We start from the raw sequence: 20,376 nt of genomic DNA, 5'->3' as shown, positions 1-20,376 counted from the left end.
ATTAGATATTACTGCACTGTCGGAGCTAGAAGCACCCGCAATAACATCTGCTAATCATGTGTATGTGACCAATAACATTTTATTTTATTTTGATTTGATTTGAAAAACAAATTCTTACTTACAATGACGGCCTACCAAAAGGCAAAAGACCTCCTGCGGGGACGGGGATGGGGGCTGGGATTAAAAAGTAAAAATTATATAAAAAGATAGGACAAAACACACATCATGACAAGAGAGACACCACAACACTACATAAAGAGAGACCTAAGACAACAACATAGCATGGCAGCAACACCGCAGAGTGAAGCAAAAGCAGCCAACTAGTGCTCAGCATATTTGGGAACTCCTTCAAGACTGTTGAAAAAGCATTCCAGGTGAAGCTGGTTGAGAGAATGCCAAGAGTGTGCAAAGCTGTCATCAAGGCAAAGGGTGGCTACTTTGAAGAGTCTAAAATCTAAAATATATTTAGATTTGTTTAACACTTTTTGGGTTACTACATATGTGTTATTTCATAGTTCTGATGTCTTCACTATTATTCTACAATGTAAAAAATAGTTTAAAAAATATAGAAAAACCCTTGAATGAGTAGGTGTGTCCAAACTTTTGACTGGTACTCTATATCCAGCAAACATTTTTGATTACATAATGAAAAACGTTTTACTGCAGAATTTATTATGGAGCATGATGCAATGACACAGTCTGATCCAGGTGTAAGGTCTGGCAGGCATCAGCAAACCCTGGGCAGAGGAACTGGGCGTATTTGAGTGGTAAGGCGAAAGCAACCGACTGCAGCTGAAGGTGGAGGAGTAAAGTCGGGGGAGGAGCATCTGGGACAACCAAAAGTCACACTTATGTGGTTTTCCAACAGCAAGACTCAATGCAACATGGCAGTGTTGCCATTGTGTATACAAGTTTATCTTTGTAATGTCAAAATAAACATTCAACTCCCATGTCACAAACTGGACATGTGTGTGTGTATATTGTACTATCAATTTGTGAGAGAGCCTCAAATAGCACATACATTTGTACACTATATTCATGAATCATGGCAAAGTTGATTCCGCTTTCATTTGTCTTTTGTGACATTCGGATAGCATGGGTCAAACAGAAACACCCTAATGATTGGTTGACAATAGAGCCTCCCACAATGCAAGTGGGATGAAGGATGAAGTTGATGAAGAGCAACTGCAGAAACTTGCAGTCGACTGCAGTCAAAACTTCATGAACTTTGATCACATGGTTTTTGTAAAGTTCATGCATGCGACTTCTAGGTGCAAGTCGGATATTTGTTTTACCCCATAATACAACCCACTTTGAAAGGCGGTGACCAACGATGGTCAACGGCTTAACAAAAATGGTTCGCTCAAACGCGCCCAATGTTTAAAATCGGCTGCAATGTCAAATGCGCCCCCTGTGATTGGACAACCAGTACGTCTATCATCTTTTCCTGTTCTTAAATGTTTTGTGATTGGTGAGAAAAGGGACATGGTGTAGTCCTCCTATACAATTGGTTTAGGAAAAACTAGGTTAGTAGTGCGGCAGTCATGACAGAGGGGAGAAAGTAGGTCACAGACTGAGTACCGTATATCAGTTTTTTTGTAACAGAGGGTTCTATCATTGAATGGAGATGGCCTAGCTGATTTATATAATGTAAGTACGTCATGTTTTCTTATGCTTTATGTTCAATATATCGTGATGACAAATGGCTAGTTGGTTAGATAGTCGATGGAGGTAGCTAACGTTAGCTAGCTAGCACAACAAGGACTTGTTTTTCCTGGTCATACTGATTTTCTAGAGGGGCATTAGGTAATGTTAGCAACCTAGCCCAATACAATAGTAACGTTATCGTGCTGCAACCCCGCAGCAGTAGGCTGTGACTAAAACTAGCCTGTCACTAAAACCAATACTATCGCCAGCTACTGGCCGTGGTTACCACATACATGTGAACTCCTTTTCTTTCCTAGATTCCTTTCTTTCTTAATTTTCTCTCTACTTGCCGTGGTTAATCTCGACCACATACATGTGAACGCCATGGTTGGGTGAATTCCATTTCAATTACAGTCAACTCAAAAAGTTAACCAAATTCAAAATGTTCCTAAATGAAAAGCATTCAAAATAATTTGAATTCTAGTGTACTTACTGAATTTTTAAATGGAACTGACCCATGTGGCTCAGTTGGTAAAGCATGCCACTTGCAACGGAAGGGATGCTGGTTCGTTTCCCATGGCGGACCAGCACAGTAAAAAAGTGTGAAAATGTATGCACTCACTACTGTAAATTGCATTGGATAAGAGTGTCTGCTAAATGACAATTGTAATTGACTCCAACCCTGATGAATTCCTGTTTCCTAGATTCCTTTCCTTATTTCCTTTCCTCACTCATGTCATAGATTCCTTTGCTAACTTCCTTTCCTCTACGGGCCATGGTTAATTGCTACCACATACTTGTGGACTGCTTTTCTTTCCTAGATTCCTTTCCTCTCTCCCTTTGTTTCCTCTTTTCCTAGCTTCCTTTCATATTTTCCTAGCTCCTGTTTCTTGTTCTTTTCCTTTTTATTTCCTAGGTAATTTTCCTTGTGCACTTTCATTCCTCCTTTCCTAGCTTCCTTTCCTTCCATACCTCCTTTTCCTTGCCTCAACCTTATTTCCCTTTCCTTGTGTTCTTTCCTTTCCTAGCTCCTATACCCTTTCCTTGCTCCTTTTCCAATTTTTGGGGACCACTTTTGGCAGTGTACTCTACTTTCAGAACTACTGGCTAAAAAGTATACAAAAGTACCAGAGAATATTTTAACCACAGTCATTAGAGATGAAAATAAAGTTAGATGAGGGAAAGAAGGGGAGCTTGGAAATGAAGCAAGGAAAGGAATTTGGAGAAATAAAAGGAGTTGTTCACATGTACAGGTTGTGGTAGGGATTAACCACAGCCAGTGGAAAGGAAAGGAATCTTAAGAAAGAAAAGGCGTTCACATGTATCTGGTAGGGATTAACCACGGCCAGCAGATTGAATTTAATAACTTTATTTTGGCAAATCGGATAAGATAAAGCAATATAGTGAACATAAACAGCAACATTTACACATGACAGATACAAATTCTTAGAAGGTATATATCTCTTTAGGGGCTCCCGAGTGGCGCAGCGGTCTAAGACACTGCATCTCAGTGCTAGAGGCTTCACTACAGACCCTGGTTCGATTCCAGGCTGTATCACAACCGGCCGTGATTGGGAGTTCAAGCATCGTGCGGTTTAGGGTTTGGCCCGGGTAGGCTGTTATTGTAAATAAGATATATATTATTATTATTGTTTTTTAACCCATTTCCGGACAAATATATTAGTTTTTTACAGCTTTTCTGCTACACATACATACATTTTACATACACATTTTACATACATGGTACTTTTATGTAAAGCAGTCGCATAACAATAATACATTACCAAACATAAACTCTTTAATCCCAACTCTCACCATAGACCACCCTCGTTTGGTTTCCATGTGCCATATATTTTTCATAGTTTTTGAACCTTTCTAATCGTATAGGTTCAATAAAACATCTGTAAAACAGATTTGACATTCAGCCTTCTAAGATTACGCAGGAAGTACAGTCTTGACTGACATTTAGATAACACTCGCCCACTGTTGGCTCCAATGTTCATCTTATTGTCAACTATTGTACCGAGGTACTTGTACTCCACCTATGCTCTGGTCACCAATGGTGATTTCTTTCGGAGCTGATTACTTCCTAAAGTCTATTCTAAGGTCTTTGGTCTTGGTGGCATTCAGATCTAGGATGTTCTCCTTGTACCAAGGTCAAACTCGTCAACTGTAAACTGAATCATGTAATCAGAATTGGATGTGTCATCGGAGTATTTTATGTATGTTATCTCAGAGCAGATGCTCCTACTGTCATCTGTACAGAGTGATCCAGTTGAGACGGCTTTCTTTGTGCTGCACTCACTGTTGAATGTCACCCATTGTGGTCTATTTGACAATCTCTCCTGTTCTGTTGGTTTTCATATTGTTAAGAGAATTATGTTCTCATGTTCTTTAACCAATTACATTAAACTACGCAGTCTGCTATATCAGGATTTGTAGGATACTGATAGAAATAAAAACAGACAGAGGCCTAGTCTACAATAGTCAAATGTTTATTTACGGGAACGTTCTCCTTATCATTTCCGGTACATTGGTCTATATACCTCACATTTCGTCATAAACGTTCCTCCTCCTCTCAGATACAATGGCAACATAGTTCACAAGTCTTCTTCTCATACATTGTCCGCCACCTGTTATACAATCTACTACAAGCCCAAGGTCTCTCCCCTCCCTGGGTGGGGAGACTTCCATCCCTGTTATCAGTTTCACAGTGGTCACAAGTTGTCTGCCACAGTTCCTTGCCTACCAACAGTCCCTCTTTTTTATGGACAAACATTCTTCATCAGACAGGATATAATTATGTTAGTTATAATTCTACGTTAAATGTATACATCATTTAGTCATTATTCATAAAATTCCCATAACACATATCAACTTTATTTTATTGTCCAGAAGCCAAAGGCACAATCCTAGTCATATTAGCAACCCAGCCCAGTTGTTGCATCTTTAGACCCCCCCCCCCCCCCCCCCCCCTCCTTCGATGTTTGTTTTAATCTCTGTCACATATGGAACCATCAGGTGCTCTGTATAGAATGGTGTTCTCCTGCGAATTGCGTTTTGACAAATATTTAAATTGTTTTATTGGCTGCTTCATTACATGAGTTTCATGTTCTGTTAAGAGCATTACCATAATCTAAATGTGACTTCTGTCATTCTGAGCACAGTAGGTGGACGCCTTAATGTCTTATGCACCCAATGCATATGGGTCGGGTTAATTTCTGAAATGGCAGTTAAATTAGAATCTTCCCAGTCACATTGTTCGGGCCGACACATTTTCCTAACGGAAACCCTGGGACATTTTAACCAGCTTAATCGGAGTTTGAGCAGTGTATTTGATTTGGCATGTGCCAGCAGTGCAAGTCTCCTTAATGAGTGACGTGAGTTCGGGGGGAAAAGTAGCCATCATAGAAATGTTCACATACAAACTTTTATATGCCCGAACTCAGAATTCCCAAAAATAACATGGTAGAACGTTTATTTTGATTGGTAATTTTTCTGCATGTATCCATCAGGATTTCAGATGTCCATGTAAACAGGATTATTAGGGAAATTGTTCTTCTTGCAAAGCATGTAAACATTTAAATCAAACTATTTACATAGAGCAGACGCTCTTATCCAAAGTGTTTACTGGAGAAATTAGGGTTAAGTGCCTTGCTCAAGGGCACATCGACAGATTCTTCACCTAGTCGGCTCGGGGATTTGAACTTTTCGGTTACTGGCCCAATGCTCTTAACCTCTAGGCTACCCGGCCGCCCCATCGCACAGGTCATGGGTTATACACGCAGTTGAACAGGGGATTATATATTTCCTCTTTCACAGTGCACGTCAAGCCAGTGTTTCTATGTCACATTCTTTTCTATGTGGGCTAGCTATCTATCTAGCTATCTATCTAGCTAGCTAGTGTACTGTACCAACCCAACAATGCTGCTTTGTGACACAACTTTGGGAGGTGGGTTTTTGGCTCCCTAAAGTCTGTCAGTTGCCAGTGAGTTGTATATAGGCAGAGTCCAATATTTCCTAGATCTTAATCGTTGTCTGAATGCCAGTGCTTAATTTGGCAATGTTACATTCAAGTAATGCTCCAAACTGCCTTTTTGGATATTGAATATGCTCACAAGTTTATTGAAATGTTCATGATCATTTCCAAGATATCTGTCAAGAATGTTGGTTGTAAATCCATAAGCCATGGAAAAAGCTTTGTAATGGAACTGCTGTACAGTAAACCACTGTCCTCAGCTGCACTGGGAGCCTTAGTGTGATCATCTCCTCAGAGACCATCTCCTCAGAGACCATGTTTTAATCAAGTAAAGGAGGGAAATTACGCCGGGCAAAGCTGACCGTTTTGTGCTTCGTGTTGTGCTGATCATGACAGTGTTTTTCCCAGGGCTTTGTCCCACTCCCGCAGAAAAGAGACTAACAAGAAGTGCTTTGCTTTTTCAGGCCAGGAGGGAATAACTTTCACAAGCCTGAAGCCTTTTAACAAAAAGGCCCATGAATAGTATGGAAGATTAACAGAATATTATTCTACATCAACAGTATGCCTATGCTCTGCAACACTTCTGATTTAATGATAGCCTAAATATCCATATTATACATATGTGATTTTAATATGAAATAGGGGGCACTTTTGTTTTTTTACTGTGAAATTGCTTCTATGTTACTGTCCTTGATTTTCCAACATAGTATTGCGTGAGTTTCTGTGATGTGTAACCTAGGATGTTAGGATTACTGCTGTAGTCAAACCACATCTGACAGTCCTCTTCTCTGTACAGGTAGAGCACATAGCTCAGTGTCTCAGAAGGAATACCAGACCAGCCAACCAGGAGGCATCTCCCCCTCCCCCCACCCCCCATCTCAAACTAAGATAACACTCACTAGCAGAGGCTTGGAACTCGCCACCCAACGAGTCATCCTTAGATCACCTGACAGACGGTGATGAGAAGCTTACACACAAGCACACGTTGTCCTTAAGATACCTTTTTGAACCTGATTGAGGCAGCCTCGTAGGTAGGTTAATCGGTCAATAGCCCTGTGGTGTGATTAGAGCACTCCCCTGGTTGAGGACAGAAGCCGAGATGATGAGCTTTGGCCGGGCCTCTGTTTGCTTTTAAATACTGACTCAACACTTTGTTAGAGTTGCATAAGTGCCACTGATGTGTTGAAAGGTGCTAGGTGGGTCAGTTTAGGTGAGGTATGATGTACATTTGAGGTTTGTTAGGATGCAGAACGCACTGTAGGCCTGTTTTTGATAAAAAGGCGACCGCCATTGGATTTATTTTGATGCAGTCAGACAATGGCCCTTCACTGTCCATTATTTACCCTCTGAGATCCATTAGTAATCCAGACATGTCCTAGATGGCATTTTTTTTCTTGCGGTATCCTGGCAACCAGTCTAGTCTGTAGCAGAGCCCGTGTGTGTGTGCGTGCATGCGCACAGTGTAAAATTCACTCTTTATTCTCACAAGGACGGCAAACTTGACTTAATTGTTTGAAGCAATGAAATGTAAAAAGATGAGCTATGATTTAGAATTAACATACCGTAAAGCTTAAATTAATAGCCCGTGCATTTATTTACTTTAATCAATACAACCAACGCTTATTAGAGACCGGATTCTATTAGAGCCATGTGTCTATTTCCCTAATGCACACAGCTTTTGCTCAATAAAATGTAGAAGACTCCCACACTGTTTGTGACCGTTATGACCACTATAAACATTATACACTGAACAAAAATATAACGTGTTGGTCCCATGTTTCATGAGCTGAAATAAAAGATCCCAGAAATGTTAGATGCGCACAGAAAGCTTATTTCTCTCAAATTTGTTTACATCCCTATTAGTGAGCATTTCTCCTTTGCCAAGATAATCCATCCACCTGACAGGTGTGGCATATCAAGAAGCTGATTAAACTGCATGATCATTACACAGGTGCGCCTTGTGCTGGTAACAATAAAAGGCCACTCTAAAATGTGCAGTTTTGTCACACAACACAATGCCACATGTCTCAAGTTTTGGTGGAGAGTGCAATTGGCATGCTGACTGCAGAAATGTCCACCAGAGCTGTTGCCAGAGAATTGAATGTTAATTTCTCTACCATAAGCCACCTCCAATGTCGATTTTAGAGAATTTGGCAGTAATTCCAACCAACCTCACAACTGCAGACCAAGTGTAACCACGCCAGCCTAGGACCTTCACATCCGGCTTCTTCACCTGCGGGATCATCTGAGACTAGCTCCCCGGACAGCTGATGAAACTGTAGGTTTTCACAATCGAAGGATTTCTACACAAACTGTCAAACAGTCTCAGGGAAGCTTGTCGTCCTTAAGAGTGTCTTAACCGACTTCAGTGGGCAAATGCTCACCTTCGATGGCCACTGGCATGCTGGAGAAGTGCTCTTCATGGATTAATCCCGGTTTCAACTGTACCGGGTGAATGGCGTCGTGTGGGCGAGCGGTTTGCTGACGTCAACGTTGTGAACAGAGTGCCCCATGGTGATAGTGGGGTTATGGTTGGGCATGCATAAGCTACGGACAGCAAATACAATTGCATTTTATCGATGACAATTTGAATGCACAGAGATACTGTGACATGATCCTGAGGCCCATTGTTGTGCCATTCATCCGCCGCCATCACCTCATGTTTCAGCATGATAATGCACGGCCCCATGCCGCAAGGATCTGTACACAATTCCTGGAAGCTGAAAATCTGTTCCATTGTCCAAATACTCACCAGACATGTCACCCATTGAGCATGTTTGGGATGCTTTGGATTGATGTGTACGACAGCGTTTTCCAGTTCCTGACAATAACCAGCAACTTCGTTCAGCCATTGAAGAGGATTGGGACAACATTCCACAGGCCACAATCAACAGCCAGATCAACTCTGTGTAGCATTGCGCTCGACCTTTGCCTCTCCCGAGTCCCATCGATGCAACTCCCCTACGGACAAGACTAAGTTCGAATTGGATATCCCGAAATTGGGGAGAAAAAGGGGTAAGAAGTACAAAAAAATTAACTATGCGACGATGTTGCGCTGCATGAGGCAAAGGGTGGTCACACCAGATACTGACTGGGTTTCTGATCCACGCCCCTACCTTGTGTGAATTTCTTTTTAAGGTATCTTTGACCAGCAGATGCATATCTGTATTCCCAGTCATGTGAAATCCCATGGTTAGAGCCTATTGAATTTCTTTCAATTGACTGATTTTCCTTATGAACTGTAACTCAGCAAAATCTTTGAAGTTGGGGTGCAGGGGTGCAACTTTGGTTTTAGAAGTTCGGAGGAGTCATAACCTGGCGGGGGATCTGGTGGTCCTCCCTCAGAATTTTTGGGGCATGTAAAGCTCATTTCCTGCATTTCTACACAATCTAATATGACCATTTTGGGGTAACTTTTATTGTAAATAAGAATAGCATATGTTCAGGGCCTAAAATGAACACCCACCACCTGCCAAATGTGTGTCGCTTTTGACATTGGTGGGTAAGATGTCTATTTCACTAGTCACGTTGGCTGGTGTTCACAGCTCCACAGTGCAAGCATTTCACTCGCCTTTGTGAATATAAATAGTCAAGTATGATCACATTTTATAGCTGTTTCAAAGCTTCTGCCGTTTTTGTTTCATAGCTGGTAAATTCATCGCACAGTCAAAGAACTACGAATCTTATGGAGCCTATCCCACCTCGCGCTGCATCCCTGGCTGGGGGCTTTGCGCACATGAAGATCTGAGTGAAAGATTCATTTTTAGAGGTGCAGGCATAAATGTTTATCAAATTTACTTTAAACAAAATTCTGCTGAAGTGAGACTTTGTCCTTGTGTTTCTTGGCTATTTACATTTTTGTTCACAAGCTAGGTTGTTTTTCAATGTTTGAGATTCAACTGCTAGGGAAGAGAAGACCGCTGCTACTAGTCAGAGTCAATCTCACAGGCACAAACATGACTCGAGTCACATTACCATGGTAACCTCCCGCCCTTAAAGGGGCAGGTAAATGTTGCTTCATCTGATATTTTGGCTAAAAGACTTGAGGTCACAAAAAATGAAATGAACTTAAACAATATACCACATTACTTCTAGTAACACATTTATTGTTTTAGAAACATTACAAAGCATGCTCATCCATTTATTAATTTTTTTGTGTGTTTTTGCAGGGGGAATAAATGTTTTGACTGGTAAAAAAATCTGAATGGCTGGTAGATTTTTAAGTCCACGTGCCACAGTGGCTGGTGGACCAAAAAGTATATTTTAGGTCTGAATATATTTCTAAACACTTCTACAAGATACTACCTAATGCTAACACATCCCACTCAGCTTTTGGATCTTAGTGGAACATTCTTTGGTTTCAGGTGTGTTAGGCCAAGACCAGAGTGACAACCAACAGTACGGCAGACTGTTGGTTTGACATGTTTTGTGTCATTGGGAAAAGCCAATGATACAGTTTGACTTTAGAGGTTTTTCATTCTTTGAAGCTTCTGGCTTGTTCAGTGTTTGTTGCACAGATAGAATAAAGTGTTGTATATGCGAAAGTTCACCTCAGTGCCGTCACAGACTGGTTTTTCCTGTTTGCCTGACCTGCTGAGACCCCTGTCACCATCTGATCCTGCTCAGAGGAGGCATGACAAAGAATTGCCTTGTGTAGATTTATACATTATATTATCCAAGAACAGAATCAATGGTTCATTTACTGAATTGACCATTATTCCCAGACTGTAGCCTCTCATCAACTCAAGATGGAACTTTGTATCCATTCACTGATTGTTATAATATACTGCAAATTTCACCTGGGCTCCATAGACTGGTCTTCCCTGGCTGTCTGACCCTGCTGGGACACCTGTCACCACCTGATCCTGCTAAGACATGATGAACATACTGTATTTAGTGTTGTGTACTGAATGCACCATGACAATGAAGCCTGTGGAGCTGTTTTATACCGTGTCCGTGTGAAAGTAGGGAAATAGCTAGGGAAACGGACAAATCAATGTTACATTGCTATACTGACCTTTTTTATTAGGGCAAAAATAACATCTAACTTTTGGCTAGCTTTTTAATGGGACATCAACTGGCAAAAACGAGCCAAGCTAATTTACTTCTGTTAAAACGGGACAAAACAAAGGGTACACAACAGGCACTCCTACCTGATGGATATCTAGAGACTAGCTAGAGCTGAACTGGCTGTGGTAGTTGCTAGTTAGCTCATTCACTACAGACAGAACTTCAGTCGAGGGGATGAAACTCTAGCTAACGTTACATGTCAGTTACACTACTAGCTCAGCACTGGGAATAAATGCTTTTTTTCTGTTAAGTCAAACAGCATTTACCTTGCCAGCTACATCAGTCAAATAAAGAGTAGCCAGTTTCTGCTCTGCTTGCTTTTACAACTCGGAGAAAAAGCACAACACACAAAGCCCTCACCTGTTCGCACTCGCTGTGGCTGAAACCACCAAACAGCCTACCTGACCGCTCTGAGGCGTCCGCATGGTCCTAAAGTACACCGATGCTGGTGTACTTTGTAGCACAATGCAATGATATAACTTGGGGGACATTTCTTGGGGGAGGGGGGACATTTCTGAATGTGGGGGTTCATGTCACCCCTCTGTCCCCAGTAAAAGTTGCGTTTTATATTTTTGTAAAGTGTAATAACAAATCCATCCCAGATCAAACTTGCAAAGACTAGGTTGCCTATCATATACACCCCAGATTTTGCGCTTCAGCACCATAAATTTGACGTTTTCTTTTTAGTGGCACTATGGCTAGCAATGATGACAGAATAAAATTAAGTTTTTAAAGTTTTTAATGCATATGACTGTGGGAATATCAGACATGTGTCGATGGTGACCTCGTAAACAATTCATTTAGAACCGGAGTTTTATTTGAAACAGGCATTTTATTTGCTGAAATGTGTGCCAATGTTCAGCTATTAAAGTTTTACGGTATACACTTTTTTTCATCCAGAGCAATTGCAAATGGATGGAAGGAAATTCCAGAAGCTGTAATGAACATTTGTGGTGAGCGAGATCCCTTTTGTGCCTTGCTTTGTCCGGCATTTTTCTTGAATTCCATTTGAATGATCCTTCCTCAAAATAGTACAAGTTAGTAACTCTAATTCATATTTCTGTTTCAGATGATCTAATGGCAGACCAAAGAATGGACATTACCTCTACAATGAATGAGTTCATGTCCCCCAGCTCCAGCGACCTGATCAGCAGCTCCGTCAACACCCCAGGCATGGACTACACCCGCAAGAGAAAGGGCAGCACCTCCGACTACCAGTAAGCATCCCCATCACCACACTGTGGCCCACTCAGTCCCTGTGCAGTCTCCCACCACAGTCAGTGCTGGAGATGATGGGTTCACTGAATTCTAAAGCTATGAATTAATAATTAACCCAACCCACTTACTTTGCACATTTTCTCTGAATTATAGCAGGCAATCTGCAAAAATAAATATTTTAGGGCATTGTGCTATATTGACTAATTTGTATGTCTGCTCAGTAGTTTTCCTGCAATCTGTCATTGATCCACATTCATCTGACAACGGAATGATTAACGCATTATTTTCTTTGCAGAATTGATGGATTTTCTTTCAAGTAAGTATGTTTCATTTTTTTACCTTTGGTTGCAGTTAGCTTTTTTGGATAAATACTTTGAATATTAAAGGTTTGGAAACAGGACTTGTAGATAGAACTATTGTAAGGAAGGGTTGATGATGGCATCCGATTAACTTCCACAGCGATAGCAGTGTGGATACAGACAAGGATAAACTTAGGTGAGAATTTTTGCAGCAAAAGGCATGAATTACCCTACAGTGAGGCTTATTTATTTTATTTATTACATGTAACTGGTTCTATATTGTACAGGGGAGGCATAGATGTTGAGATAGTATAGGGCTGTGTATGGACTTGTACCATTTACATAACCTATGTGGACCAGTGGGGAATGGGATGCAGACACATAAGGGGTTGTTATTGTAACAGGACCCATGTTGTGTGATTGGTGCAAGACAGTTTCCACTAAAACGTGTCTCCTTTTTCCCCCTTCTTCCAGGGAGTGTGGTGATCACCAGGGCCGGATAAAAAATGCCAGGTACCCAGACTCATTCCTGAATCCTCATGGTTCACTTTTAAAAGTCTCTGTCGGCAGCTACGCATGGTGTTTCTAGTGACCTGGCAAGCGGTTGAACTCCAGGATCAAATATATTCTAATCTCTCTTGCAGGGTGAATTTAATGCTCCTTTTTATTATTATTAGAGACAGAGAAAGCTTTGTGTCCCATTGATGAATAGGCACTTTATGTAGTCTATAGATTGCACTGTGTAACAGAAGGACTAGGAGTTGTTCTGACTGTTTGCTTACTGCTACACTGCCAATAGGGAGGCACACAGTCAGATTGAGAAGCGGCGCAGGGACAAGATGAACTGCTTCATAGACGAGCTGGCGGCACTAGTCCCTACCTGCAACGTTATGTCCCGCAAGCTGGACAAACTCACGGTCCTACGCATGGCTGTCCAGCATATGAAGACATTAAAAGGTGCGATGGAGACAGAGACAGCAGGCAAATTATCACTGGACATCAAAGAGGAGGGAGAAGTTGTGACTTGAGAATTCAATGACAATTTTTTGTGTTTTTCTACAGGAGCAGCAAACCCTTACACAGAGGCGAACTACAAGCCGTCTTTCCTGTCCGATGATGAACTGAAGCACTTAATATTGAGGGTAGGTTCAAGCCCTCTAACTCCTCTTTGCTAAGTTGCTCTCTGGGTGAGCCTGACGACACAAGCCTCAATGTTTTGTGTTTTAGGCTGCTGACGGCTTTCTGTTTGTTGTTGGATGTGATCGTGGGAAGATCCTTTTTGTCTCGGAGTCAGTTTACAAGATCCTCAACTATTGCCAGGCACGTCTCCATTCCTGTCAAATGTCCTACTGTTATACTGTAATTCATGTTGTACTATACCAGACCAAATCTGAGCTCACAAATGCTAATTGACTTTGGAAATCTCCCTTTCCTCAGAATGACCTAATTGGCCAGAGTCTGTTTGATTACCTGCATCCTAAAGACATCGCCAAAGTCAAGGAGCAACTGTCGTCATCGGATACAGCACCTCGGGAGCGGCTCATTGATGCCAAAAGTAAACTCTCCCTCCTGTCATGTCAGACCCTGTCCTCATAAGGGCAGGTCAAGTCAGGAAAGTAGTCTGACACGGGATGAAAAAGTCAATACAGCATTGTCTCATTAAATACTGTATGCCAATTACCTGGCAGTTTACCTGTGATATTAAGTATATAAACATCATTGCATATAAGATTATAATGCTTTTAACATTTCTATACACGTTATTGGGAATGATTAGCTCACAATGTTCAGCAGATGTAATTGTTCTCCCTCAGCCGGTCTACCAGTTAAGACAGACATCACCCCTGGGCCATCTCGACTGTGCTCCGGGGCCAGACGCTCGTTCTTCTGCCGAATGAAGTGTAACCGGCCCTACGTCAAAACAGAGGACAAGGACTTCCCCTCCACCTGCTCCAAAAAGAAAGGTACCCATCTCAAGATCTAGGCCGGCCTCCTTCCCTGATACCTTTATTTCGGTACTTATAAACCTGTCATCACAGATCATTAGCATCATACTAGCATTACAATTAGAGTACAGGATGTATGCTTCTCTATGTACCAAGTGGCTTGGCTAATAAACAATATGCTTATTTTAGAACTTCAAGTGAAACTATCGAGGTTTGAAAACTACCTCGTTACTTAATTTTTTTTTTTTAAACCTCTCGTTTTGGACTCGACATGTCAATGTATGGCTTATACATGCAAACTAAACCATCTGCAGTCCTCTCCCAGCCGAGAAAGGCAAAAAATGATTGCATTCTAACCTGGCATCATTTAGTGCACAAGATCTGCACGCTCGTTCCTGTCACGTGGAGCAGGGATAGTTAGATCTATTAGACATCGGTAGTAGTTTAATTTCTCTTTCAATGCGTATCTCTGGAAACCAAGAAGAAAATGATGTGCACTGAAGCCAGACATACATTAGAAGATAATTCATTGTCAGCCAGATCAGATACACTATGCTCACAACCTGTATATCGTAAATGGTGTCACTGGTGTACTGTGTTAGTATAGTGTTGCACCCTGTAGTGAAACTTTTTGGTACTTTTTTGATACTAGAACATGAAACGGTTCGGTAATATCATTTTTGGTACTTCTGTCAAGTCTCACGTCACATACGGATTGAGAGGATCGAGTCTCTAGTAATTTGTTGGAGTCTTCTCAAGGAGGCAGTTGTAAGCAGTGGCGTAAAAATACTTTGAAGTACTACTTAGGTACTTTTTGGGGGTATCTGTACTTTACTATTTGTATTTTTTACAACTTTTACTTCACAACATTCCTACAGAAAATGATGTACTTTTTACTCCATACATTTTCCCTGACACCCAAAAGTACTTGTTACATTTTGAATGCTTAGCAGGACAGGAAAATAGTCTAGTCTAAATCACACACTTATCAAGAGAACATCCCTGGTCATCGCTATTGCCTCCACTCTGGCGGAATCACTAAACAGATGCCTAGCTTCTAAATTCTGTCTAAGTGTTGGAGCATGCCCCTGGCTTTCCATAAATGTATTTAAAAAATGAATTAATATAAGCAATTTGAAATTATTTATACTGGGTGACTTTCACGTTTACTTGAGTCATTTTCTATTAAGGTATCTTTTACTCAAGTGTAACAATTGGGTACTTTTTCCGCCACTGTTTGTAAGCTAGCCAGGCTACTTATGCATGCAGCTGACACAGCGCGAGCAGTGATGCCAATTTAGCAATTTTGTTGCTAGATTTAGCAACTTTTCAGACTACCCTGGCAACTCTTTTTCAAACAGCACCTAGAAACAAATTTAGAAAAAAATAAATGATTTTGAACTTTTAGCAATTTTTGAAAGGTGACGCAAATGCTAAAATGCACGCATTTTCCTTCTAAATGACACAAACAATTTTTTTTCTGTCACGCACTCGGTCACAACACACGTGACGTCAGCAGCAGGCGTTCAGCTCGCGCACAGGCAGCAGCAGGCCAGCAGCAATTTCAGAAAATTGCAAATCATTGTTGGCTGACTGCAGCAGCAGTAGTACGGGTTTGACGAGGCAAACCCAATGAATATAGTTGGTCGCGAATGTTTGATCTTGAACAGAACTTACAACATCAATCAACATGTCTCAATCAAAATTGTACAGCCAGAAGAACAGAAAAGAGTGGGAGTCTGTAGCTGAACAAATGTCAAATCATATTTTTCGCTGAGATGGCCAGTCAATTTGAGTAACGTTATTGTGTATTCTACGTAATAATCACGCAATGACATCACAACACCATTTAGCAACTTTTAGCAACAAATCAACCTGCCTCTAGCAACTTACCCTGAAAATTAGTTGGCAACACTGAGCGCGAGACACTTTTGAGAAGCAAGCGAGAGGAGAGAAAATGGCAACAGCATGGCTTCTAACGAAAATATCATACCTTCACGCCCACAGCTTGTTGACTAAACTGGCTCCAGAAGCAAACTATGGGAAGATTTTGCTTACAGAGCAGATGATTAGGACCAGCCCACCGAAACCACTAGGCAAAAGGTGTTACAAAGCAGTGCGGTGCAAGGGCGGTTTAGTTCCAAAACATTAAAAAAGCTACGTTAATCTTCTAGCAACTAAATTGGAATTATTGAGTGACAATGGCATGAACGTATATTCAGCATGACGTTCATGTGAGCATTATAATATGATAACAACCCAAAAGTAATGTGAAATGCATTCATAACTTAGCTATGACCACAATATATTTAGACTACTTTGCGTTTGTCTGGGCTCTCTAGCAGTAGCCAGCCAGTAGCCCTGGGCGGAGCATTGCACCCTGGGAGTTGAAATTCATTAGCATCATTAACACACTGAATCTGTTAAGCTCAAAGTCTTGGAGAATAGATACTATCAAAAACAAATAATTTGATAAAAAAATATATTTTACTGCTTATACAATACACTCCTACCATGTATTCATTACATACTGTTTGATACAGTTGTCAATGGGAATATCCAGCAAGGAAAACCATTATGTAGTGTAAAAGCATCAAAACACTAAAGACATGACGTGATAATGTACAGAATTATGCACATTTTTCGGCACCCTTTTAGTGCTCTTGAGTGGTACTTTCAGAACTACTGGCTTAAAAGTATACAAAACCTCTGTTCAATCTCTTTTAAAATGTGCTGCGATTTAAAACCATTTAGTAAGCAATGCTGTGCAGGTTATGCAAAACGGCATGCAAATGTTCAGCGACGCCCTCATTGAATATTTCAGTGCTTATGAATATTTTATCTACCACTGATTTCAGATGGCTGGTTTTACTTGTTTGCTTAGCTTGTGGTTTTCTCATTAAATCAGTCATTTAGACTTGACTTAAAGTCATGGACCACCCGTAAACAGAACCATTGTATGGGAGGAAATATATTTACAATGTTTATTTTTCTACCTACAGCCGACCGCAAGAGCTTCTGCACGATCCACAGTACTGGCTACCTGAAGAGCTGGCCGCCCACCAAGATGGGCCTGGACGATGACAACGAGCCCGACAATGAGGGCTGTAACCTCAGCTGCCTGGTGGCCATCGGCCGGCTGCATCCCCACATCGTCCCCCAGCCCTCCCACGAGGACATCCGCGTCAAACCCACCGACTACGTCTCCCGCCACGCCATCGATGGGAAGTTTGTCTTTGTTGACCAGAGGTACGATGATGGAGCTTATAACTTCATTTTACTATGACATTGCTGGTTTAGGATTAGATGTGAGCTAGTTGTTCATCAAGTTGGCCAAGACAACACACATTCTAGAAGTATGGTTTAAACTAATATGTGAAGAGGCAACAAATCGTCCGTAAATTTCTCCTCTTCAACCACCCTTCACCCAAAATTTGCCTATGTACATAGGCTCGTCAAGGCAGATTTCAGCCTCTGTATATTTTATGAATTAATCTCCTGGTCACAGCTTGACACCTCACAGGCCGTTATTACTCATGGCGATAATTTAAACTATCATAAAAATGTCCGTGAACTGATTAATGTTCATAGTAAATGCTCCGGTGCCATTTTAAAGGCTCTTCAGTGTTCTCTTCTCAAAAACAAAGAACAGCACAGATAAGAAACTCTATCTTTCCTCTCTATTCAGGGCCACAGCCATTCTTGCATACTTACCCCAGGAGCTTCTTGGCACCTCTTTCTATGAGTATTTCCATCAGGATGATATTGGCCACCTGGCAGAATGTCACAGACAAGGTATTGGATCAACTGTCTGACGTGACAACATTAATTTGTGATTTACATCTTACTATATTTAGTCACCACATTTTTGTTCTGTGATCTTACATCCTGGGTATCTTGTGTTTTTAACAGTGCTTCAGATGAGAGAAAAGATCAACACAAACTGTTATAAGTTCAAGATTAAAGATGGCTCCTTCATCACTCTGCGAAGCCGCTGGTTCAGTTTCATGAATCCCTGGACCAAAGAGGTGGAGTACATCGTCTCCACAAACACAGTGGTCTCGTAAGTCACCCTTCTCTCTACCGCCCTATTTATGACGAAGTTTACATTGGAAAAAATACTCTTAACTGTTCATGTATCATTGGGGCTCCATTGATTTGTATTAGAGCTAACTGGCAGTACGTGGATGTACTGTTTTTGTACTTGAAACTGGTCCTGATGTTGCTGTGTGACTCCATCTCTAGGTGCAGTATGCTGGATGGTGCAGACTCCAGCTATCCTCAGTCTGCCGTCTCTCCCACTGCCTCTATGGACAGTGTGCTGACGTCAGAAGGTGACATTTATTGAGTGATGCGAAAGAAGGCATGCTTTTCTACATATCAGAGGGGCTTCCTTTAGGGCTTTGGAACAAGATCTGAGATTTGTCAGCTGATTCTCTCTGTACGCAAAGATGCATGCTATAATGAATAGCTTTCTTTGATTAAATGTACTGTATCTACATGTACGAAATGACAAAACATCTGATCTTGTAGCAAGACTATAGGAGCGTTGGATCAAATGTAATGATCAGTCAGTCTAGGAGCAGTCAGTGTGATTGATATGTTTGATTGCAGGTGGAGGGAGACGGGCCCTTCAGACGGTGCCAGGCATCCCCGGGGGAACACGTGCAGGTGCCGGTAAGATCGGTCGCATGATCGCAGAGGAGGTGATGGAGACTCAGAGGTGAGAGATGGAGAGAGTGAAGGCAGAAAATGGATGACAGGTTGTTAATAGCTGTAGAACCAAAAGAATAACACCCAGACCATAAAGCCTGTCTTGTTCGGTGATTTACTTTTCTGTACACATCCCTTCGCGGGCAAATTCTCTGCTCTCAGATATTTATGCACCCTTTATCAAAAAAGTGACAGGCTTTGCAAATGAGTCTGTTCAGTTGGGCTATGTCAGCTATGATGAATTACCTGGAGCAGAAGGTTTATCAGCTGAATTGTTCACACTGTCTCAGAGCCCTAGTCTGTTCTTCTCTCTGCCAGGACCCGAGGCTCGAACCCCTCCAGCTGTGGCTCTAGCCCCCTGAACATCAGCACCCCTCCAGACTGCTCTCCAGGGGGCAAGCGAGTGAGTCTGAGGGAGACACACGATAAAGAATATTGGGATGGTTGAAAGATTACTTTTTTATTTTTTTCAATTGCACTGTCTGGCACTGATTTTTAATTGGGTGGATCTTGTGCTTGATCCAGTATTGTCTGTTGCTTCCTTAGTTAGGCCTGTGTCCTGTGGTTGAAAGCTGATCTTTTATGTAGACCACCACTGACCTATTTGTTCTGGCAGATTCAAAATGGAACGCCAGACCTTCCGTCGGCAGGGACACTACCAGGAGGACCCGACACCATTGGATACCCATACTCCAACCAGTCTATTATGAGTAAGTAGCTGTGCACACAAAGGTAACATGTTCTAAGAATTTAAAACACTGAATCCTGCCCATTTCAAGTAAAACCAAAACCGTGTGACTGACTACAGCATTTTCCTTCAACACCCCTCCAGGTGACAACTCGCACCTCAGCATTGACATCATGGACGAACCAAGCTCCAGCAGCCCCAGTAACGACGAGGCAGCCATGGCTGTGATCATGAGTCTCCTAGAGGCTGATGCAGGCCTCGGTGGCCCTGTAGACTTCAGTGACTTACCCTGGCCCTTGTGAGGACAGCCCCAGCAGGGCTGTTGGAATCCTTGGTCTAAGGCCCACATAACATTATCCTAACGGGGATTTCTATATTGAAAACATGTCTTGATGCTTTTACACTACAGTACATAATGGTTTTCCTTGTTGGATATCCCCATTGACTAATGAATACATGGGAGTGTATGGTATCAGCAGTAAAATATTTTTTTAATTAAAGTTTGAGCTTAACAGATGCAGTGTGTTAATGAATAAGTAGTATCCATATTTAAAATGTTCTAAACAATCCGAGGGTGGTTGAGTGAGTCATTCAGGGTATTGCATGTAATGGAAGCAATTCGTCACATTTATTTCAGATTTGGTGCAGTGCTGAGATATTTTTATCATGTTGCCATCCAGTGGCAGAAACTAAGCTGACATCAGCACAAGGATTTGAGGTAATATACTAGTTTAAGCCCTGACATTTTTACTACATGGGTAACCAGTAAGAGTCCTCGTATCCAGGAAATCTGAGTATTTTTGGAAAAGTTTGCCA

The 20,376-nt window shown here is 41.6% G+C and overlaps 1 protein-coding gene across 4 annotated transcripts; it reads left to right on the top strand.

The window, feature by feature from the left end:
• Positions 1-1,511: 1,511 nt before the first annotated feature.
• On the top strand, positions 1,512-20,129 carry LOC111952171 (basic helix-loop-helix ARNT-like protein 1). 4 transcript variants are annotated; one of them, XM_070435282.1, is made up of 19 exons: positions 1,512-1,650; positions 6,423-6,657; positions 11,597-11,649; positions 11,766-11,913; positions 12,210-12,230; positions 12,688-12,726; positions 13,013-13,170; positions 13,276-13,355; positions 13,441-13,533; positions 13,651-13,768; positions 14,028-14,177; positions 17,162-17,408; positions 17,848-17,954; positions 18,072-18,222; positions 18,405-18,493; positions 18,774-18,882; positions 19,191-19,275; positions 19,489-19,582; positions 19,705-20,129. In XM_070435282.1, the coding sequence occupies exons 3-19, from the start codon at positions 11,637-11,639 to the stop codon at positions 19,860-19,862; spliced, it is 1,860 nt and encodes a 619-aa protein (XP_070291383.1). In that variant the 5' UTR covers positions 1,512-1,650; positions 6,423-6,657; positions 11,597-11,636; the 3' UTR covers positions 19,863-20,129. The 4 variants fall into 4 exon arrangements, with proteins under 4 accessions (XP_070291383.1, XP_023826484.1, XP_070291385.1 ...); XM_023970716.2 differs by lacking the exon at positions 6,423-6,657; XM_070435284.1 differs by lacking the exons at positions 1,512-1,650; positions 6,423-6,657 and adding an exon at positions 12,380-12,409 and having other exon boundaries at positions 11,598-11,649.
• The last annotated feature ends 247 nt before the right edge of the window (positions 20,130-20,376 follow it).

Source organism: Salvelinus sp. IW2-2015, linkage group LG26 (genome assembly GCF_002910315.2).
Source record: "Salvelinus sp. IW2-2015 linkage group LG26, ASM291031v2, whole genome shotgun sequence".
In the NCBI taxonomy this organism is placed as follows: Eukaryota; Metazoa; Chordata; class Actinopteri; order Salmoniformes; family Salmonidae; genus Salvelinus; species Salvelinus sp. IW2-2015.
This window is presented reverse-complemented; position numbering and strand designations above follow the sequence as displayed.